The 24,108-nt window shown below is 41.7% G+C and overlaps 1 protein-coding gene across 1 annotated transcript; it reads right to left on the bottom strand.

Annotated features, from left to right (window-relative positions):
* Positions 1-16,720: 16,720 nt before the first annotated feature.
* FZD1 (frizzled class receptor 1) lies at positions 16,721-20,291 on the bottom strand. The gene has a single exon (XM_073581968.1). The coding sequence runs from the start codon at positions 20,106-20,108 to the stop codon at positions 18,456-18,458; it is 1,653 nt and encodes a 550-aa protein (XP_073438069.1). The 5' UTR covers positions 20,109-20,291; the 3' UTR covers positions 16,721-18,455.
* Positions 20,292-24,108: the final 3,817 nt, after the last annotated feature.

The raw sequence follows: 24,108 nt of genomic DNA, 5'->3' as shown, positions 1-24,108 counted from the left end.
CAGCCACTTCAGAACTATCCAGCACTTTATTTCCATCCGTTTCTTTTCTGGGTATTTCTTGAAGTATGTTTGGGGTTATTGTCCTGCTGGAAGACCCATGACCTAGGACGCAAACCCAACTTTCTGATAATGGGCACTACATTATGACCCCAAATCCTTTGGTAATCTTCAGATTTCATGATGCCTTGCACGCAGTCAACGAACCCAGTGTCAGAGGCAGCAAAACAACCACAAAACATCTTTGAACTTCTATCATATTTCACTTTAGGTACTGTGTTCTTTTCTTTGTAGGCTTCATTCCTGATAAGATTTTGCTCTTATTTGATTTTCCCTGCTCAACAGAATATTCCTTTTTTCTTTGTTTGCTTACATCTCACCATACGGTTCCTGAGATGTAGGCCGTTTTATTTGTTCTAATTTGTATGGCCTTCAGCAAAAGGGCATTGCTCACGGGATCCTCTGGGGTGTGTCTTTAGGCTGCTTTGTATTATTACCCTGTGAGCACCGCTCACTTGGAAATGATCATTAATATTAGCTCTAAACAAAAAAGAACCATATGGCGAAATTGAAAAATATAATGGAATATTCATGGGAGCGACTGAAAAAAAAAATGAGAGCAAAAACTGAGCACTTTTGACCTGTTGACAGGTCCTGTATAAGGCCTAAAAAATGTGTACCAAGGAGTTAAAGAGGGTGTCCACTATTATGATATTGATGACTGATCCCTGGATGGGTCATCAATATTGGATTGGTGGTTGTCGAACAATTAGTACCCCAATCTAGTCGATCTGCCAGGTGTACACAGTGTATGGAGTAATGTATGGAGCGGCTGCTTACACTGGACAGTGGCCATTGCCGAGAATTGAGTTGAATAGGAGCTGAGCTGCAGTACTAGAGAATGAACACTACTCTGTGAGCTGATAAAAACTGATCGATGTGTGTCCTAGGTGTCTGTCCTCCACCGATCTGATATTGACCTTCTTACGGATAGGTCAGTAGTAGAGGAAAACCCCTTCAATGTATACGCAGTAAGTGCTACAGCTCCCTCTACAGGTGGCTACAGGCAGTCAGCCTGCTTACATTTACCTACGTGTCTATGCAGGGTATTTGGAGCTCTGGATCAGAAAAAAATAAGATATGAAGATTAAGAAATTAGTACAATTAAAAACCTTTTTAGAATAAAAGTGAAAATGATCTTCAATGGTGGACATTCGCTGTAAGAAACTGCAGCCGAGTGTCCCTTGCACCGCGTTCTACAAAATCTCCCCAAAAATGGAAAATTTGCTGACCTACTGAAAATATCAAGTTTCATCTGAGTGGAGAATTTTAAGGCCTCTTGGTTAGCCGGGTCATGTCACTGTCCTGCAATTCTGGACTGACTAAACACATCCGTTACGATATCCGTGTTTGTTTAAATTTGGGTTATTCGTATTTCCTGAGTCGCTTCGTGAGCTGGCACGCCATGAATTTGCTTTTAAATATATGTTTGGAAATATGGTTTGTGGAGTAAACCGCCCCACGAGCCGCATAACACCAGACTTTGTGTCCACCGGAGAAAATCTGTTTAAAGTGAACTTAACTATAATTAGCCAGGAAAATAAAAAAGTCTCATGCATTATACAATTCATGGACGGCAGCTGGACCCAACACTTTATGGAATTTCATCTCTTGTTAACATAAAAAAGGCTGAAATATCATTCAAAGTTCTTATTTGTTACTTTAAAAGGGAACCGGTCACCAGGTTTGCCCCATATATGATACAGCCACCATCTGTCAGCCCTCATATTCTATAATACTGTATATCTGCCCCAATCCGGGCTGCAACAAAAGACAAATACATTTTATTATACACACCTAAGGGGCTGTTGGGTCCTATGGGAGTTGCTGGTCCTGGTCCGACGCCTCCCCTCTTCTAGCAATGCCGTCCTTTTTCTGGGCTTCGTGTGGATGACACGTCCTAGGTCATCCACACAGTCTTCCCAGAATCGCGGTCCTGTGCAGGCGCACATCTCTGCCCTGACTAAGGCAGAGTAAAGTACTGTATTGCGCATGCGGCGAGTCCCTTTGACCCTTCGCGTGGCATACGTACTGCAATACTTTGCTCTCCCCTCGAAAGGCAGGTAAATATGCCTACGAAGGAGCGCAATGCCGGGGACACTCTGTGGATGACATAGGACATATCCGCCACATGAAGCACAGGAGGACAGCATCTGAAGATAATGGGAGACGCCGGCCCAAAACCAACGACTCCCGTAAGACCCGACAGCCCCATAGGTGGGTATAATAAAAGGTGTTTTTCTCTTGTTGCCGGATGGATTGTGGGCATTTATGCAGCATATTAGAAAGCCATAAGTGAGGGCTGAAAGGCACTGGGACAAACCTGGTGACAGGATATCTTTAAGGCCTCTTTCACTGATCAGTTTTTTGCCATCAGTCACAATCTGTCGTTTTTTGAAAAAAACGGATCCGGTGTCTGATGCCGCTGGATACATTTTTTACTTGTATTAGCGACGGATTATGACGGCCGGCCGCACGTTTCATCCATCGTTCAACGGATCCATCAGAAAATCATTGTCCCTCGGCCGGAGATGACAAAGGAGCGTTTTTTGTGTACGTCGAAAAGTCGGACAGCGACGGATCCAGCGCCGTCTGTCATTGGCTATAATAGAAGCCTATGGGAACAGGATCTGTCGTTGTCCGTCAAAAGATGGAATCCTGCAACGGATTCCATTGTTAAGGTTACATGCACACATTTTCCATTCTGGCACATAGAAAAAAATTCTCTCTCTCTCTCCAGAATTCTATTCCTTTAAAATTCCTACAGCTGCTGCGACGGATCCATAAAAAAAAACGGATCCAGTGCATCAGTTTTTTACAATCTGAGCAGGATCCGTTTTTTGCACACTTTGACAGATTGCGACTGATTCTAAAAAACTGATGTGTGAAAGAGGCCTAAGCCATATTATTTTAACATTCTCATTCATAGCTCTATATACAGAGTCCCTTGTAGTCTGGTGAAGGCCATGACATAGGTCATACAAATGAACCTCAGAATCCATGATAAACGTGGTAAGCACCAGGCTGCCCATTATTCATCCTCAAAGCAGGTCTATTTACCAGAGGTAGATCCATTAGAAGGTAGAGTTGCCAGTCTGTGTGTTGTGGAGAGAAAAAAGATCTTGGACTCTCTGTCTATAGTGTGGCCTCTCTGGACATTTTCTCAAGAATTGCCCAACTCATCCTCAGGCAAACAAACCATCGGGATAACGTCTCAGTTTGGGTGATGGCCGAGAACGTCACCCAGACACCTAGGTACCTTTATCTTCCTCTGATAAAGTACTGATCAATACAGTGTTATTCTTCAATCACTAGTTGCTACCAGCATTGGCATTGGTTGACTGTAGGTCTGCTGCTAACTTTATTGATTCCGGACTGGTTCTAAAGTTAGGATTAGGAACAGATTAGAAAGAAACTTTCAAATTTTTGCCATTGACAAGACATCCTTAGCCTGGAATTTGGTCAAGAGGGTAACGGTGGATTTCACGCTCCAAGTGGGAGCTCTCCACTCTGAATCAATCTCCTGTTTTGAATAATTTACCTGCTGGGTTGGTACTGGGGTTTCCATGGCTGCTTCTTCACAGTCCTGTTATTGATTGCTGCCAGAAGGAAATTATTAAAAGAGCCCCAATTGCTTCAAGAAATGTCTAAAGTTGGTAGAAATATGCTGGGCTAGTATGAAGATCTCTACCGAGGTACCTGAAAGGCTTCCGGGACATGTTCTTGGAAAAGGAGATGGAGATACTTCCTCCCCATCGTCTCTATGATTGTGCTATTAATCTTGTCCCTGATGCCAAATTACTTAAAGCCCACCTTTACAATTTGTTTGGGCCGGAATGGACCACCGTGAAAGAACATGTTAATGAAAAGTTTACGGAGCGATTATATCGATCTTTCCTCCTCCGACATAGCTGCCAGATTTTACTTTGTGAAAAAGATATCTGGTGGCTTATGCCCTTGCCTCGATTTCCGAGAACGGAACAAGATCACAAATGAAAATTCTTACCCACTTCCACTCATTCCCGAATTATATAATCAGCTTCTCAGGGCTAATTGGTTTCCTAAACTTGTTCTTAAGGTACTGTCACACTTAGCGATATCGTTAGCAATATCGCTATAACTTGTGACGTTATAGCGATATTGCTAGCGATATCGCTGTGTCTGATACTTACCTACGACCGGCTCCCCCGCTGGTTATCGCTGATCGCGCGAGAACGTCCAGGACTGTTTCTCGTCGTCAGCTTCCTGCGGCGCTTCCTGTGGAGAGACGAGCGACGAGCGTGGAGCCGGACGGGAGGACGTCAGGATCGCCTAGTGTGACAGGTAAGTAGCGACCCCCGACCACTTCGATGTCGCTGGTGAGATCTGCCTGTGTGGCAGCTCACTAGCGACCACTTAGTGATGTACCAGCGATCCTGACCGCGTCATATCGCTGGTTGGGATTGCTGGTGCATCGCTAAGTGTGACAGTACCTTTAGATGGGCTTAGAGTTTGATACACATCCAGAAGGGTGATAAGTGGAAAATGGTGTTCTTAACTTCTGAACGTTTATTTGAAAACCTTGTCATGCCATTTGAATTATCCAATGCACCTGCTCTTTTTCAAAATTTTATGTATGATATTTTTTCTGATTGCATTGGAAGATTTGTTGTGATTTACCTGGATGATATTCTGATTTTATTGCCCGATTTTATCTCCCACCAAGAACATGTCCTTTACCTCCGTTACAAATGTTGAGGGAGAACTCTGTTTGCGAAATTAGAGAAATGAGTTTTTTTGCTATTCAGGAAATTTCATTCTTGGGGTTTATCTTGTCAACAGAAGAGTTTAAGATGGACTCTGGGAAGGTACAGGCCTAATTGATTGGGTTCAACCTTGTGACCTTAAAGCTTTACATTTTCTTGGATTCTCCAATCATTATAGGAAATATATCAAGGGTTTTTCTCAAACCTCTTACTAACCTTATACGTAAGGGGGCCAATCTCATGGTTTGGTCGCTGAATGCTATCAAGGCTTTTCAAAAATTAAAAGAGTATTTCAAGTCTCCTCCCATTCTAATCCAACCCGATCTCTAAGAACAATTCATTGTGGAGGTGGATGCTTCGGAGGTCAGGGTTGGGGACGTTTTATCAGAGAGACCCAAAACTGACTAACCTGCATCCATGTGCTTTTATTTTTTTTAAAAAAAGTCTCTGCTGCAGAAAGAAATTGCAATGTTGGGAATCATGAGCTACTTGTTGTGAAATTGCCCTTTGAGGAACAGAGGCTCTTTTGGAGGGGAGGATGATCGTGTTACTGTGGTCACTGATCATAAGAATCTAGCTTACATTGAATCAGCTAGATGAATAACCCCCAGATGCGCCAGATAGTCCTTGTTGTTTTCTAGGTTTAATTTCTCTAGCAATTCAGGCCGGGGTCCAAGAATGTGAAAGCTGACACTTTATCTTGCAGTCTCGATTCAGTATCTCTCCCAGAACCTCCATACTCCATTCTTCCTCAGGGTATTGTGATTTCTATGGTAACCTTGGAGTTGCAAGAAGAGATCTGTAAAGTCCAGGAGTTGGTTCCTTCCGCTACTCCAGGGTCCAAATTATTTGTGCCTTTGTTTCTAAGATTGCATCTCTTACAGGAGTTTCATGATTCCATCTTGAGTGGTCATCCTGGAGTTACCACTACACGGAAAGCTATGCTAGATGTTTTTGGTGGCCGCTCGTGCATAATGGTATTAAAGATTTTGTATCCGCTTGTGAAGTCTGTGCACACGATAGTCTGTCATAGCCGTCCGGCAGGGGAATTGACTCCATTGCCAATTCCATTAATACCATGGACTCATCTGTCCATGGATTTCATCACAGATTTGCCTCTATCTGGTGGAAAACTGCTATTTGGGTGGTAGTTGACTGATTCAGCAAGCAAGCTCATTTTGTTCTTTGTTAGGATTACCTAATGCAGAGACTCTCTCCAAGTTGTTTATTTCTCATATTGTAAGGTTACATGGGATCAATCTTAACATTGAGTCTGATAGGGGAGTGCAATTTGTTCTGTAAATTCTGGAGAGCTTTATGTTGTACAATAGGGACTGTCTTGTCATTTTCATCTGTATACCACCCTGAAACCAACAGTCAGACTGAGAGGACAAACCAATTTTTGGAACAAACTCTAAGGTGCTTTGTGGCAGCTTGGCAGGAGAACTGTTTTTTATTTTTACCTCTTGCCGAGTTTGCCTTTAACAGTCAGGTAAATCAGTCCACTGGAACCTCGCCGTTTTTCTGTAATTATGGTTTCATCCCCATTTTGGTGAGATTTTAGGATTAGTTATGTATGTCCTGGGGTGGAGGTCACCATACAGGGACTTGGGGATGTCTGAAAGGACGTTCAAAAGATTTGCCAAAAATGGAAGGTCGATAGATGATGGTTGGTGGGTCCTATTTTTAAGGTTGGAGATAAGTTTGGCTATCATCCAGAAACATTAAACTTAAGGCACTATCGGTGAAGTTGGATTCGAAGTTCAGTGGTCACTATGAAATTCTGAAAGTGGTCAATCCGGTGGCCTTTAGGTTGAAGCTTCCTCCATCTCTCTGCATCTTCCATAGAATCTTGTTAAAGGAGTTCCTCCCCTCGGTGGTGTCGCTCTCGTCCCCGCCTCCTCCGTTTGCTGTTAAATACAGTTTAGAGTAGGAGATGCAGAGGGTTGTGGACTCTCGGGAGCAAAATTACCTACAGTACCTCATCCACTGGAGGGGATACGAACCTGTGGAGAGATCCTGGGACCCAGCTTGAGATGTGAAGGTCGAGTGGCCATCTGAAGTTTCCTTGAAAACCTGGGGGTCCAGTGGCCATCCCTAGAAGTGGTGTGTATTGTAATCATTTTACCCCTCAGTGAGTCTAAAGGCCCCGTCACACTAAACGATGTCCCAGCGATCCCACCAACGATCCGACATGATGGAATCGCTGGGACATCGTTAGGCTGATCGCTGGTGAGCTGTCACATAGACAGCCCCAGCGATCAGGACCAGCGACGCTGGTTTCTAATGTAAACGTTGGGTATCCAGGAGCCGCGCAACTCCTGGATACCCGCTGTTTACCTTGGAAACCGGTGTACATGCTGATTTCCAAGGTAAACATCGGGTATCTAGGAGCCGCAGGACTCCTGGATACCCAACGTTTACCTTGAAAACCAGCGTGTATGCCGGTTTCCAAGGTAAACAGCGGGTATCCAGGAGCCACGGCTTCTGGATACCCGACGTTTACATTAGCAACCAGTGCCCAGCGTCGCTGATCGCTGGTCTCTCGCTGCCACACACAGAGATGTGCGCTGGGCAGCAGGAGACCAGTGATCGAAAAACGGCCCAGGCCGCTCGAGCACAATCAGCGATAACCGGCAGGGGGCCGGTCGCTGATCCCCGTCACACACAGCGATCTCGCTGGCGAGATCGCTGATGTGTCACCAAATTAGCGTTTAGTGTGACGGAGCCTTTAGGAAGTAGCGATTTACAGCTCCGTTTTCCATTTTGGTGCAAGGGCGTGCTGAGCTGTCTGTGCTGTGATTGACAGCTCAGTCATCCAGTCTGGTGAAGGGGAGAGCTAAGCAGTCTGTGCTGTGATTTACAACTCTGTTGTGCTGTCTTTGTTTTTGTTGACTGCTTAGCCATCCAATCTGAGTCTGGGAGGTGCTGAGCTCTTGTCAGGTGTTCCCTATTCCATTGATTGCTTAGCTACTTAACTGAGCTGCCTGCCCCTGATAGCTGCCAGTCGAAGCTGTCAGCTCTGTGTGGCTTATTCGTCTGGGCCTACTTTGTTGTCAGACCCTGGACTTTCCTATTGACTACCTGTTTATATAATCCCTTTTGCTCTGATCCACTATCTTCCTGGCATTCTGACCTCGGACCGTTATCTGTCAACGCCTTTGTCACTTTCCTCTGTTTATGATGTACCTTCCTGGCTATTGATTTCAGACTCCTTGACTACCCTAACTCTGTCTGTGAGAAGTGACTTAGGGTACTGTCACACTTAGCGATGTACCAGCGATATGGCGCGGTCAGGATCGCTGGTGCATCGCTAAGTGGTCGCTAGTGAGCTGACAAACAGGCAGATCTCACCAGCGACATAGCAGGGGTTGGGGGTCGCTACTTACCTGTCAGACAAGGCGATCCTGACGTCCTCTACCTGCGTCCACGCGTCGCTCGTCGGCGCCACAGGAAGCTGACGATGAGAAACGGTCCAGGACGTTCTCGCGCGATCAGCGATAACCAGCGGGGGAGCCGGTCGGAGGTAAGTATCAGACATAGCGATATCGCTAGCAATATCGCTATAACGTCACAAAATCCAGTAACGTTATAGCGATATTGCTAGCGATATCGCTTAGTGTGACAGGCCCTTTAGCGTCACACTAGTAAAAGTATCAATCAGCACTGTAATATTATGTCAATAGTTTAATAACAAAAACTCTGCCAACAAGGTCTCTAATCTAAGCTCACCAAATAGAAGAATGCTCATTGGATACCTCTCATGAGGTGTATAGATTTTTTAAATTATTTTACCCTGTGTGAATTGCACTGTTTAGTGTTCCTTTAACTCTTTAAAGACCTCAGTCATTTTTTTGCTCTGATTTTTGGGGCTTTTTTTTTTCTTGTTTACTACTTTTGTGGATTTTTTTTCTTTCCCTTTAACTCTTTCCTGCCCCAAAATCCAATAATTGGGAGTTGAGAACTGAGGTACTATGACTACAAACCATTATACTATTATGCTTATTATGGAGATGGTAGCCAAACAGAAGCTCCTGGCCGATCACCGGAGGTTCCATTGGTGAGATTCCCTGCAATCCGGTTATCATCTGTGGAAACATTTAACAAAAAATTGAAAGAAAAATGACCAAAGTGGAAAACCTCTTGAAACAAAGTATAAGTGAAGAACCTTTTCTCAGGTGGCACCATCAGAAAACTTTGAGAACCAAAAGTTCATGCGAGGCCATAAATCAAGTTAAATGTCACAGAACAAAGAGGCGTTCATGGAAACAGAAGTAACCTATCTTATAATTTCTTCATTCCGGTCATTCTTCTCATTCCAGGCTTCAGTAAAGTGCTACAGAGGTTTCCTCGATTTAATACAGTTCTGAATAACAATGCTAATAATCACATTATGTCCCAGAATCAGTGGCGCTATTCGATAATTACCAGTAACACCCAATGAAAAATTAAAAACTTGCAACCTTCCTCCACTAGTCCCGCTGTCCTTTATTGTGTGGTGTCCGAAGAAGATCCAACTGCTAAAAGAACTCAATATCACCTACGACCACTGCAGTAACCATCACTTATGTGCCACTCCCCGCACATATTTCAGCCACTACGTACCTGTAGACATCAAAAGATTAGATTCGTACCTGACCTGGATCTTTAAAGGGAAACTATCATTAGAAAATTACCTATTGTTTAAATAAGAGTTTTGTGTTTAATGTATTTTTTTTTTTAATTGGAAATTTTCTTTTGTTTACATGTCACAATATGTTTTAAAAATAATAAATAAATCTTGCAATTCTCACGCCGGCCACTGGGATTTTTTTTCTGCTCTATCTTCCTGTTGTTTCAGGAAATACACATGCACATTAGCCACACTGAACAGACCCTATCTTTTGTACTGAAGCATCTAAAAGTGTGTGCAAAGGTCATTGTGAAGGGTCATCTGTGACATCACCTGTTGTGTTTGGTGGACCAGCTGTGTGATGTGTTGTTACATATCATTGTAACTCTGCCTCTGATGATAAGGAGCCTGCTGAAAACTCTTCTGAAAGGACAGAACGTATGAATCTAAAAAAGAACAAGTAACCAGTTTTAAGATAGCAAGATTAATAATTTAGTTTTTTTTTAATAAAGATCGTGATATGAAAACAAAAAAGCATTGCAAATTGAAAGAAAAATACACGTAACAAAAAAAATCTGATTTCAAAGGTAGGTCATTTATTGATTATAGCATCCCTTTAAGGAGGCTGTATATTTCTAATAGCTGTCCTATTGAACTCTCACCATACGCATGCAATCTCAGTGCGGCTGAGTGTGCATGTGTATGGGAGGGAGATGAAGAATCACCTCTGGAAGTGGCTTATCCAAAGGATTGGACATGTTGAAATGCAGCATGCCCAATCATTTTCAACGTATTCATCACTGATACATTTTATGACATTGGTAAAACATAACCTTTTTTTACCCAGCATGGTGTCAGAGAACAGTCCCACAGAATTGTTCTCTGGTGGGAAAATTGGACCCATCCGATTCTTACTTTCTGCCATCCCTCTAATTGGTGGTTATTTCCGTTATTTCAGGCATGGCTGCCCTTTACATTAGCCAGTATTAAGGCACAGGCATCCTAAAAGCCAAAATATGTGACCAAACCATTTGTCAATCAGCAGCTTCTTATAGGGGCTGTCCGGTCTAAAATGAATAGTCTGCAGACACTCTGTATGACTGCAGACTTGTGAATCGCTCCAGTGCACGCACTGTGCCCTGCGAGGATTTTTCAATTTCTAAGCCTGGAATGATGGTGATGTATGCGATATACATACTCCTGGGCAGAAGCCATTTAGTGGGCGCAGCCTTGTTGCATACAAAGGTATTGGAATCGGGATCTTTGCGAAAAATTTGCCAAATTTTGACTATTTTTGTGCTTAATTTCGAGCTTAGACCTTAATTTTGCATTGTGTTTACTAATGTGGTGACATCTATATCTTGGTGAAAAATTTGCCAAAATATTGCCTATTTTGGTGTTTCATTTTGCATCAAGTTTAAACCTATTTATGAGTTTTGGACAAGTGGCATGTACAAAGCTGCACCACAATTACCATCAAGCAGGTGGGCAACATTGTACTGTCTACAATATGTGCACATGAAGCACACTTATTAATGGAATCTAGATCTTTGCAAAAAAATTTGCCAACATTTTGCCTTTTTGGTGTTAAATTTTGCATTGAGTTTACTAATATGTTGGCATCTGGATCTCTGCCAAAAATTTGCCAAAACTTTTCCTATTTTAGTGCTAAATTTTGCTTTGCGTTTAAGGCCTGGATCACACTTCCGTGTTTTTAAATCCGTCCATATCCATCATTTTCCATTAAAAAACGGATCCGCCATGTTTTTGGCGGATCCGTTTTTTTTCCCCATAGACTTGCATTAGCGGGTACCGCGGATCTGTCAAAAAAACGGATCCGGTAGCATCCGTTTGCGGCAAAAAACGGAAACGGATCCGTTTGGCGGACACAAAAAACGGATGTGTGAAACAGTCCTTAACCTTAATCTTGCATTGAGTTTACTAATGTGTTGGCATCTAGATCTCTACAATAATTTGCCAAAACTTTGCCTATTTGGGTGCTTAATTTTGAATTGAGTTTAATCTATTTATGTGGCTTGTACAAAGCTGCAGCACATCTGATTAGACAGTCGAGTTTGCATGGTCTAAATATTACACAGGATTAGTTTTCTATCAAAACTATAACTTTTCCAGATCCAAGCTCAGTACTCAGTACAGTAACAGAATCAAGCCGCCTTGTGCACACACAGCACCAGAACTAGTTACAGTATCAGTACCGGCTGGGCTTATCATGTAGAAAAGTATGTACTGCTCAAATGCTGCCAGGGTCCACAACTTTTTTGTCAACACAAGGGAGTCTAACCACTCATGAAAATATCAAAGGAGCTTTCTGTATTCATCTTACAAACCACATTTTACCGCCCAGTCAATAATCGAACCCTTATCTCATAATGATAGCATGCACGCCGCTATAGTTTCCTATTGCTCTACTGATCCATTACTAAAAGCTGCAATACCACAGACGTCCGGTTGGGCAGGTATGGAACTGTTTTTGGCTTCCTCTAAGAATATGTACGCTAAGCCTTAAATTCGTTTGTAGGGTTTTTCCGGTCAATTAAAATTGATGTTCTTTCTTTTAATTGGCAAAGGACTAACCCATGGGACCTCTGCCATCATTGTTATTGTGCCAGAGAGCCCTTTTAAAGGGGTTGTTCCACCAATTTATTTAACTTGCTTATTCCACAGCGCTTTCCAAACATTTTGATCACTCTCCTAATTTGGTCTCACAATCTAAGGGCCAAGTAATGTGGCTTAAAAAGCGTTGAAAAGTCGTAAAATTTTGCAACTTTTGGCATTCTAACCCCATTTTCAGCCAGCTCTGCTGGAACAGAGGCATGAAGACTGCTGCTTATTAAATTCATGATGAGCGGCAGCGTTTGCTACACCACAAATCTTCTTATAGAAAGGACTGGGAGTAGGATTTTTGGCGAGGTGCATGACACTCTTACGATGCTCCTCTTTATAAAGCATGAGCGTCCGATTCCAGCACACCTCCTCACCAAGATCAGCGTGAACAAGACCGGTCCTGATATATCAGACCCTAAATTCCCTATCAGGATGTCTTCAGAATGTGAGAAAGAACCAGAGAATCCAGAGGAAGCCAACGCAAACATGAGGAGAACATAGAAAACTCCTTGGAGATGTTGTCCATGGTGGGATTTGAACACAGGTCATCGTGAGAAGAAAACAATCTCTGGAGAAGGACATCATGATCGGAAAAATAGAAGGAACAAAATGAATAGGAAGACCATCAACCCGATGGCTTGATACAATGAAGATAGTGGTAGAGAAGACCCTACTGGACCTATCTAGACTTGCACAATATCAATCAAGTCACCATGGCTCAAGATCGAGCTGAAGAAAATTAAAAAATATATATATGTTCTGTATATGTGAGTAAAATGAATAGTTGATTGATGTGCATCAGATCCATACTGATCCTTTGGATAGGTCATCAATATTAGTTGTGCAGACAACGCCTTTAAGGCTCTGTTCACATTAGGCTTCAGCATTCCATAAGTATACACTTTTGACTAAAAGGTCCAATTTACTCCAGGTTTGGAGGCCCATAGGCTGCAAATGTTAAAAGACGGATACTTCTCCATAAAAAAAAGCATAGTTGATGGTAACAATAAAGCTGTATAACCATATACCAGTCTAAAGGATGCTAAAAAAAAACCCACTCTCTATAGGCTTCCATCGAGTGATTGGGAGTCTACATATACATTTGATGTCGGCGCCAAGATCACATACGTCGTACACCTCCTCTACACTTAGTGTCAATATAGCCAAAACCAACCGTATAAGATGTCTCAAGACTCAGAGCACCTATTGAAGATCACAGCTCCCTGCCGTACTAATGCCTCTGGCAGCACAGCGGGGGGTCCCGGAATGTAGAAAAAATGAATTTTCTTGGCCCATAGTGAACACAAGAAACAGTCAATATCCAGTCCCATGGGCTCCAATTAGTTGAGACTGATCTTTACATCGGGCCAATAAACCCAACCATGTATGGTCCGGACCGGGATCTTCCCCTAATATAAGTGACTGTGTTGGGACCTTATTTCTGGAGGACGCATAAACAGTATATAGAAAGTAGGTGCCATCTATAGAAAGTATTTGAAAGCTTAATTAACCTTTGCGTTTGTGTCAATGTATTTAAAATCACAAAAGGCACAAAAATTTGGCATAAAAAATATCCTCCCGTTTTATGTACGCAGCTCCTATGCAGACCTTTGTTTCTCCACGGTTACAGACTTTAAAGAAACCCTGTGCGTTCTGTAAATATTTTATAAGGAGCGGAATAATATAATAATTTGCAGACTGTAACCGTGGAGACATATTGCTCTGCAGAGGAACTAAAAACAGTCGAAAATTTTCTATTGAGACTATGTTGTATTTTTTTATTTTAGATAAACTGGACCCTTTTAATATGGATACAGTCCATACGGAGTTATAGTCCATATGTATCGAGACCATTATTTTGGCCGATGAAACAATAGGACATGGATTAAAGGGGTTTTCCACGTTCAGGCTCACCACTTTAATGCAAAGAGGTGTAGCCTGGGGCTTTCAGTACAGAAATTCAACTCCTGCCCCTTGTGGCCAAAGATTGAATAACAAATAAAAAATTTCTTCATTTTAAATATTTCAAAAACTGTTCTTCCGTATCGTAAAAAACAGCCTCTCACAATAAATCCGAGCATGATGTAATTTCCTACTCGTTTTGGACTAAAAAAAAATCATAATGAAAAACTTTTTTTAGTCTGAAACGCGTGGGTAATTAAATCATAGACAAAAACATGAGGGGCGTTCCAGCTGATAAAATTTCTCGCTTTATTGAAAAAATTAAAATAGTACAGTAGCTTACTCCTCAAGAATGGATGGATGTGCTATGAGGCACTGGAATAACGGTTACGCGTTTCGACCCTACATGGGTCCTGTAGGGTCGAAACGCGTAGCTGGAGCGGTGGAGAGTTGGCGCTGGACCCCGGTAGAGTAAGTATCATCTGATTTTATTATTTTCATATTAAAGGAGAGACCCTGAAAACGGAAAAACTCTTTAAATATCATTCAAGGACATTTTCCTACACATGATTTTGGCATACAAATACTGATGAAAAATACCGATGTGTGAATACAGCCTTAAAGGGGTTGTCTGGTGAGTTATTATTTTATTTAAAGACCCCAAACTGGGTTAAAAACAAAGAAAAGTAACATTACTGAACACCACTGATGCCATGAACCAATACGGTCACATGTCCATGAGACGCCCCATCATTCATGTACCAGGAAGTAGAGACCGGCGGGGCACCAGGCAGCAACGGAATTGGACCAATGGGGGATCGGGGAGGTGAATATCACTTTTTTAAAATTTTTGACTCATTCCGAGATTTAAAAAAAAGAAACAAACCTTTCACTAGAAAATGCAATACATTTGTGATAAGGGGGGAAATTCATAATATGAAGGCTAAGAATGCCGCAAACAGTTGTGCGCTTGTCAGAACTTCCATGGAACTTCCATGAAAGGACTGCTACAAACAGCCCCATACAATGCACTTACTAGATTGCCCATTGCATGAGACCCAGCTGAAAAATTTAACTTAATTAAATGTATTTTTTAGTGAATTTTTTTGTAAAAACTGTAAACATTTTTTAGGAAGGAATCACTATAGACTTTATGGTGCAATTGTGATCCCTGGAACCGTCCAGTTGTAAATCTACTGTAATTCAAAAAGCTTAAAAATAAATTAAAAAAGGTCTTAAAAAAAAAAGTTTTAGAAATTTTTGAAATAAATATAACATTTTTGGAAAAAATGAAGATTAATAATAAAGCATTTTGGAAACTTGTGTAAACAAAAAAAAAGCTTTTTGGATACTTATGTGTACTGTATATACAAAATGTAAAGATTCCACAATACTGCACGTAATACATGGAGGACAAGCTGTCAACTACTCAGATCTGTAAAACCTTGGGCAAAGGATGAGGAACTCGGTGGAAACTGACAGTTACACATCCAGGAGAATCACCAGCAGAGTTTATTATACTGAGTGCCATGATGGAGGACACTTAACTTCTCTGTCAAGACTCCGGTCTCCTGAAAATCCCATTAGTCTGGGGGGCATTACTCCCTCCTGGCCAGAGCGGTGAAGAAGGGATTCGCCACTAAGTCCAGACAGAGCTGGTGACTAAAAGACGCCATGTGCACACATGACAAAAGTGATAGACATACAGTATACGGTAGGTATACAAGTCACACAGGTCAGAGTTCTGGTTGCAAGATGTCAGAATTACTCAGAAATGACTCACTAAAATAAGAGAAGGTGTGAACTATAGTTTCATTTCATTTTTTTTTTTTTTTTACATTAAAGTCAAATGAAATTCTAAATTCATGCTAGAAAGAAAAAATAAAGGACAAATACAAATAATTGGTGGCAACAACAATATAAACAACAGAAACACAAATATATATATATATATACACATAACTAAAAAATAAGATTCTATAGTAGCAATATATATCTGTTCTATATAATAGTAAATAAATAGTATATACGTATATGTAAATAATACATATATTTAAATATATGCATATATATATATTTACACATATATTATTTACTATTATATAGAGCAGATTTATTTTGCTACTCTATAATCTTATTTTTGTAGTTATATATATAGTTTTATATATATATATATATATATATATATGTATATATATAACTAAGTGCAGCACTGTGGAGACCTTATAACATAACCCTTTACTATACAATTTGGGTCATGTATTCATGTGTATGTGACTCCTATTTATTCAATTTATTATCAGGCATCAGATTTTATATATACTGTATATATAGAAACATATATCTTTATATATATATATTTTTTGTATATATATATATGTATATAATCACCTAATAATAATATTATTCTTAATATTAATATTATAAGGTGATATATATATATATATATACTAGAAATGATATGAATGAATATGAGTCACACATGACACGTTAATACACAACCCATATAGTATAGTATTATGATATATTTATATATTATAATTTTTTATGTTTTTTTTATTATTTTTTTTTGTTGAGGGGGGGCTATTTTATTGTCACCAGTAAAATAAGAGAAGGAACAGCGTTCATACTATAAAAAGATATGCCATTTTTAAAGAAAATTTTGAACTATTTTTCACATATACAACCTAAACATGTCAAAATCTGCCACATCCCTCAGAAACCACTTAGCCTCAATGAAAGCTCCCAATGAGAAATAAAAAGCACTTAGAAGAAGCAGTCCTTGATTCTGTATTTATTGCAAAGAAATTAAAAATGATATACGTATATATAGATATATATATATAAACTATTTCTCTATAAATATAAATGATCTTTCGAAAGCAGACAAAAAAAAATAGTATAAGAAGGAGAAAACAAAAAAAAAAACACATTGCATTTTTCTTTCAGGGCAACAGGAAAAACATACAAATAGAGGATAGTAAAAAATAAAAAAAATAAATAAATAACAGAGTTACTTATTGAAATTTTGGAGACCAATACAGCATGAGATCAGCTCTTCGTGATCATGATATAAAAAAAAAAAAAAAAAAAAAAAGAGAGAGAAAAAAAGACATATCTGGAAATAAGGTCAGAAAGTTGAACAATATCATCCTGAAGCAATTTTATTAAAAGAAAGCAAATACAGAAATGATGAATCGCCCCCAGCTTTGTGTTAGAAAGTAGCAAAAAAAACCAAAAAAAAACGTGTAATCATTTAGCTTATTTTAAAGGAGGAAAAAAAAAAAGTATTCTGCTGACTTACTGGCTGCTTTGTATAGTTTCAGCCCATGTTAAAGCGCACATGACGAGGAGCTTTTAAACCACAAACAAAGCGAAATTGCCTTCATTCCATGGCAAATTTGCTCCACACCCTGTTGCAATTATCACACAGCTTTGCAGGAAGGGAGATGTCTAAATGATACATTATTTTAGGCCATTGTTATCTGGGCTCCACAGATTCTAAATTTCCCTCCTATTCCCCCCCCCCAGGACAATTAATTAGGCCCTCACTGACAATTATCAAGTTAAGTCAATCAGGGGTGCTGGATATTCCAAGCAGATTTTTAGCAGGGGTTGACAAGGTTAACAAAGGCGGGTCTAAAGAGTGCACTCAACAATAGGCTCAACTTCCAGACTGCAGTGAGTGAATCAATAGGGAGAAGCCTTTCATTTTTTTTGGGGGGGTTGGACTGATCCAGAACGCAAGAGCTTATACGGAGATTTACCCCACAAGAAAATCTGGTTCCCAACTTTTTTTTTAATATTGAATACAATTGACCGAGTCATTCAATGTAGAACCATGCAGGTTGGTGTATTACGACTTAGGTGGCTGAAAATGTTTAAAAAAAAAACAACAAACATTGTGAAAGGGTCTATGAAAGTGTATCGGCATAAAAAAAATAAAAAATATATATATATATGAATCCTTTTTTCCATATATATATATATATGTATATATACACACACATTCAACCAGCTGTTGTCATTTTGAGCTTTAATGGCCATATTTGGGATTGTTACTTGTTACCATTGCAAAAATAAAATAAAAAAAAATGGTCTAGAGAAGGCCAAAGGTCTTGTAACCGGTGGGGGTAGTGAGCTGAGGCAGAGAGGTATCTTATTAAGCTAGATAAGAAGCTGCTTACAAGTGCTATCAAAGTCCTTATTCTTACAGACCCATCCCCATCCCTCCACCCGCCCCAACAAAAATAAAGCATATTATTGTTTTTTTTCTTACTTTCACCCAAGTTGATGGCTTTGAAAGAGACAAAAAAAAAATGCTTTTTCCTTTTCGAAACCCAGCAGCCTTAGATCCCCCCCCAGCAATAGTTAGAACATCCTACATTAAAAAAAGGTATGATCTGTTGTCATTTAAATACAAAATATACTTACAAAATGTTACAGGTTTGTTATTTACAAGAAAACATATACAGTGTACAAGTCAGAGAAGGAAGGAGATGGCACCAGGGGGGTCACACTGTTGTTTCCCCTTGTTTGCTGTTGGTGAGTCTTGTATAAAACTTTCTCCAAGAATTAAGAGTTTTACCAGACCAAATCCAAAAACCAGAGGTTATCCCTACAATTAAGGTCATGAGATATTTGATCATGAAGACGGTAAAATCCGGCGTCATGGGCGGATGGAGGGGATTGGGGCACTGCACGGCATAGGTCTTGCAATTTTGGCTCACCCAACTTTTTTCCCACTGTTCCCTAAAAGCCTGTTCGTAAAAATAACAAGCAATGACAATGGTGGCCGGTACAGTGTAGAGGACACTGAAGATGCCTATCCTCACCATCAGCTTCTCCAACTTCTCAGTTTTGGTGCCATCATGTTTCATAATGGTTCTGATCCTAAAAAGGGACACAAAACCAGCCAGGAGAAAGGAAGTGCCAATGAACAAGTAAACAAAAAGTGGGGCCAAGACAAATCCACGCAGGGCATCCACGTTGTTTATTCCAACAAAGCACACGCCACTGAGAATATCCCCGTCCACTTGCCCTACGGCCAAGATGGTGATGGTTTTGATAGCTGGCACTGCCCAAGCTGCTAAGTGGAAGTATTGAGAATTGGCTTCTATGGCTTCATGTCCCCATTTCATGCCAGCTGCTAAAAACCAAGTGAGAGAGAGTATGACCCACCAGATGGAACTGGCCATGCTGAAGAAGTAAAGCATCATGAAGAGGAAGGTGCAGGCCTCTTTCTTGGTGCCTTGGACCACCGTCTTGAAGCCATCCTCTGAGAACCTCTCGTTGCACACCACTTTGTCTTCTAGGAGGAAACCAGCAATGTAGGCGATAGCCACCATGGTGTAGCACCCAGAGAGGAAGATGATGGGTCTTTCTGGGTAGCTGAAGCGCTTCATGTCCACCAGGTAGGTAAGGACTGTGAAGAGGGTGGAGGCACAACAAAGTACTGACCAGATCCCTATCCATATGCGGGAAAAGCGCAATTCATCTGCCGCAAAATACATCAGCCCATGCACCTTGCCAGCTTCACAGGGAGCACCACAGTCCTTCTCCCCTAAAAAGTGGTAGTTGACATACGCCGGTACCTTGAGTGCTCTGGGGCAGGTGAATTTGTCCCTGTGGGAGGATCTGATGTTGGGGTTGCTGGTCCATAAGACGGGCACAGCCGGTGTTGGGGTGCCCTTGTCTGAGGTGTTCTGCCCCACACACAGCTCCCCTGCCCCATTCACTGGGAACTTCTCACATCTCAGACTCTCAGGCCACTGGAAGCCGAATTTATTCATGAGCGCCTCACAGCCCTGCCTTGCCCTCTCACATAGGGACCTACATGGGGGCAGCGCTTGCTCCAGCACAGTGCACACTGGCGCATACATGGAGCAAAGGAAGAACTTAAGCTCTGGGGAGCACTGAACCTTCACTAGGGGGTAGAACTGGTGCACCTCCAGCCCTGCATCCTCCTGGTTGGTGTGCCCCAGCAGATTGGGCATGATGGTCTGGTTGTAGGCAATATCCGTGCAGAGGGGGATGGAGATGGGTTGGCAGTATCCATGGTCCGGGATGGAGATGCCCTTCTCTCCATTATACTGCGCCTGCACTGCCAGGTTGGCACACAGCAGCGCCAGCAGACTGCAAAGTTTATTGGAGCCCCGCTGTGCCATGCTGCTGCCAGGATCCCGTGCCCTGTGAGTCGTGTGGGTGCAGCATGAAGCCTCGGAGGAGCTGTGTGCCCGTCTGCCTGGGTAGAGTCGCCTGCTCCCGGAGCTGCTCTCCTCCTCCTCTGTGGCTGCAGTCAGCACAAGAGCGGAACTCACTCTGATACATTTGTATCAATCCTTCAACTCATCTGGGCTGTTTCCAGGCTCCCCGCTGCCCTCCTCTCCAGCGAGAGGGAGGAGCCTTGAAACCGAGGCGAACTTGGCTGCTGAAAAGTAAGGGATCCTCACACAAGTGTGTCCTGGAAGTTTGTCTCTTCTTTACCCTGGCCAAGAAATCTCTGCAAAAATAGCCCAACAGCCTGAGTGATGACAGCCCCCACTGAGAATAGCTGTCCCTTCAAATATAGGTTCATTTCATGCCTGGCTCTATAGGAGTGACTATCATGTGATACTGGGGTAGTGTGTATGGGGGGAGTGGAGTCCATGTGCCACCATAGTATTTTCTGTCCGCCCTATAGATTGAGCTTTTCTCTAGAAGAAAAGCGGTTTGGTCAGTAGAGCGCCATCCGATGGAGTACTTCGCCATTTTTTTAAAACATTTTTTCTGCAGAATTCTATAGAAGGAGTAAGTTTATTTATGTTTACTTATATAGTGACATCATATTTATAGACAGTGTCATCGCTGTCCCCATTGGGGCTCACACTCTAGATTCCCTATCAGTCTTTGGCGTGTGGGAGGAAACCGGAGTACCCGGAGGAAACCCACCCAAACACAGAAAGAACATACAGACTCCTCACAGATGTCGTCCTTGGTGGGATTTGAATCCAGGACCCCAGTAAGGCCACAGTGCTAACTGCTAAAAAGCTTTGGTGGCGCTCAGGTGATGAAATAGGTGTTTGGTTGATGAACAAATTTGACTTTAGAGGTGGGATACAGCAGTGGGAGAGGAGCCATTATGGGAATGAGTGGGTTAACGATATATAAAATTAGCAGTGTAGTGTCGGTGCGCTCCCTGATACAGAGGTAAAATACACAGTGATGAGTTGATTACCTCTATATGTGACCAATAGTGATGAGCGAACGTACTCGGATGTGGTGTAATATTATTATTTATTTATTTAGCGCCATTAATTCCATGGTGCTGTACATGAGAAGGGGTTACATACAAAGTTATAGATATTGTTAACAGTAAACAAATTTACAATGACAGACTGGTACAGAGGTGAGGGGACCCTGTCCTTGCGGACCTACATTCTATGGGATAGTGGGGAAGAGACAGAAGGTCAAGTATACTCAGGTGCTCACCAAGTGTCTTTGACGTGCCCGAAAAATATGTTTAAGTCCCCGCAGTTGCATGTCTCGCGACTGTTATAAACATCCTGAACAAAAGCAAGGATTGCCTAACAAGCTGGAAATTCCAACATGTGTTGAGTTTGTCAAACAGCCGCGAGACATGCAGCCGCGGGGACTCAAACATATTTTTTTCGAGCACACCGAAGACACTCGGTTAGCACCCAAGCACGCTCTGAGAGCACCTTATCCGAGCACGCTCACTCATCACTAGTGGACTGTGGCCAAGCATTCTGCGTTTCCATCACTGGTGGATGCAGACAGACGAGACCCCTGTACAAGAACAATATATGGGCCCTTTGTAGTCCTACAGCTCATCATAATGCACAAATCCATCTGCTTTAGAGGAAGAAGTGGCCTCCTTACCTCGTGGGCCCCTGTGATGCTGCACAGGTTGCACCAATGATATGTTCATCACCGGTAGTTTCCATCCTCCTCTAACAGCTGGTTTGTATATTTTTTTCTGCCAGCACTCCCCATACACGTGAAGCCTTCATTTGGCTGAACTTACAATAAAGATAAGCAGCCACAAGTAGTATCCGATGACGTTATCTTCAAGGTTCTAGCAACTGAAATCCAACTCCTTCCCCATAACATTTTAGAATGCATACAAGTCAAAATTAATAGAATGCGCTGAGAATTATTAAGGGGAGTGGGCCAGTGGGGCTCCTGCCATGTTTGATCACTCCTAGCAGTGGAGCACACGCCTCACTTCCTGGCAGACAGAAGCGTGCAGGAAAATCCACTGCCCACAATGGAGCACAACTAACATTTCCTTGTTTTTGCATTTGGACACAAACCTGTCATAGAGTGAATAAATAATGACCTCTTACGGTTAGGCTGGTGCCCGCATTGTGCCCATTGTGCACTCACTTTTACCATCGCTCCCTTCAAATTTTGTCCACTTTGGGTGAGGTCTCAATAGTGAGACCCCCAGAAAACCAGCAATTCTATTGCACCTGTCCTGTGTGCAGATGATAATTTGCTAAATTGGGACAATCCCTTTAATTCAGAAAATTGGAAAAAAGTGATCAAATGCACCAAATTTATCAAAACGGCACAACACTAAGTTTGGATGAAGACGCTTTTCCCTTTGTCACCTCCAATGTTTTGCACAAATCAGTGCTTCCTTTTATTATTAAATGTTGAACTTTTTTATTGACTTTTTAATGCAAAAAAATATAATATAATAATTTTATGAAACCAATCGTAAATATAAAAATAATCCAGAATGCATCCTGACAATGGCATCCTCCACAAGGCGCTTCGTTAATCTCCCTCCGATTTGTATCTAAGGATCAGACCAAAATCAGAAACACAAGTCAATGGGTCCATGAAAAAATCGGACAGCGCTTGGATGGCATCCGAGTTCAGTCCGGTTTTCATGGACTTTCAGAGTGGAGAATATTAAAAAAAAAAAAATTCTGTGATTTTCCCACTTAACAATAACCTAAATATTTCCTTCCTTCACTAAATTCAATCCGTCGTTTGTTTCCTTGGCAGACGACTTTTCTTACCAACTCCCCCCCAATACACGAGTGCTTGGCTGGACTGAGAGTACTTGTGTTTTACACTGGGAGCGAGGAGAAAAGACGCTTCTAGACTCTTATGGCAGCGGCTTCACCCCCACACTAAAAATAAAAGGATGTTGAAATTCCTATTCCAACGTTTTTAAATACTGTAAACTGAATTACAAAAATTATTACATGCGTTTTAGTAAAAAAAAAAAAAACTGTCCCCAAAGGTGGAGAACCCCTTTAAATCACCTTTAATTAATTTTGACATTAATTGCGTGTAAAATATGGCCATTTAATGCAATTGCAACTATTAATAAAAAAAAAAATGAATGAAATTTGTTTACATGTGATGATGATTCCTCAATATTGCAATGACTATGACATCAAAAGATTTAGAATTTTATGATAGTTACATTATAATTTGCGGATTTTCCAATTAATATACTCCCCGTTAAGAGGCGGGCTGCTCTTGGGGAACTCTATAGGCAGAGGTGACCCCCATAGTGATGACATCTGAGTTCCAAAAAATTCTGGACCCACTGATTCCCCATCCTGTAAAAAAAAATCCTCAAAACTGCATTTGACATACACCGCACCGATTTCATAATATGGACTGCAACCATTATTAAATAGATGTACTCCTGAGGAGGCTGGTGTAGTCTCTCTGAAAATCACTCTAAGGCTGAGTTCACACGTGGCGTTTTTTTCGCGTTTCCGCGGCAGTTTTAACCGCGCGATTTTGCCGCGAAAACGCGAAAAATAAGCATCCCATGCATTCCTATGGGATTCCGCAATGCTGTGCTAATGCTGCGGTTTTTACCGCGGCGGAATCGCTTCACGGTAAAAACCGCAGCATGCTCATTATTTTGCGGAATCGCGGCGATCCCGCACCCATAGGAATGCATTGTTCCGCTTACTTCCCGCATGTGGCTGTGCACACCATGCGGAAAGTAAGCAGAACAATGGCGGATGGTACCCACGGTCTGGAGGAGAGGAGACTGTCCTCCGGGCTCTGGGTACCATATCCCTGTAAAAAATAGAATTTAAAATAAAAAATATTGTTATTCTCACCCTCCGACGTCCTGCGCAGCATTCTCGCTTCTCTCCACGCTCCGGTCCCAGTAATCCTTTGCGA

The sequence above is a fragment of the Dendrobates tinctorius genome, unplaced genomic scaffold (genome assembly GCF_039654945.1).
Source record: "Dendrobates tinctorius isolate UK_male_01 unplaced genomic scaffold, ASM3965494v1 ptg000070l, whole genome shotgun sequence".
Taxonomy (NCBI): Eukaryota; Metazoa; Chordata; class Amphibia; order Anura; family Dendrobatidae; genus Dendrobates; species Dendrobates tinctorius.
This window is presented reverse-complemented; position numbering and strand designations above follow the sequence as displayed.

What these genes read in the sequence shown, in the direction of transcription:
- FZD1 (XM_073581968.1), bottom strand. Translation starts at nt 20,108, where the DNA reads ATGGCACAGCGGGGCTCCAATAAACTTTGCAGTCTGCTGGCGCTGCTG.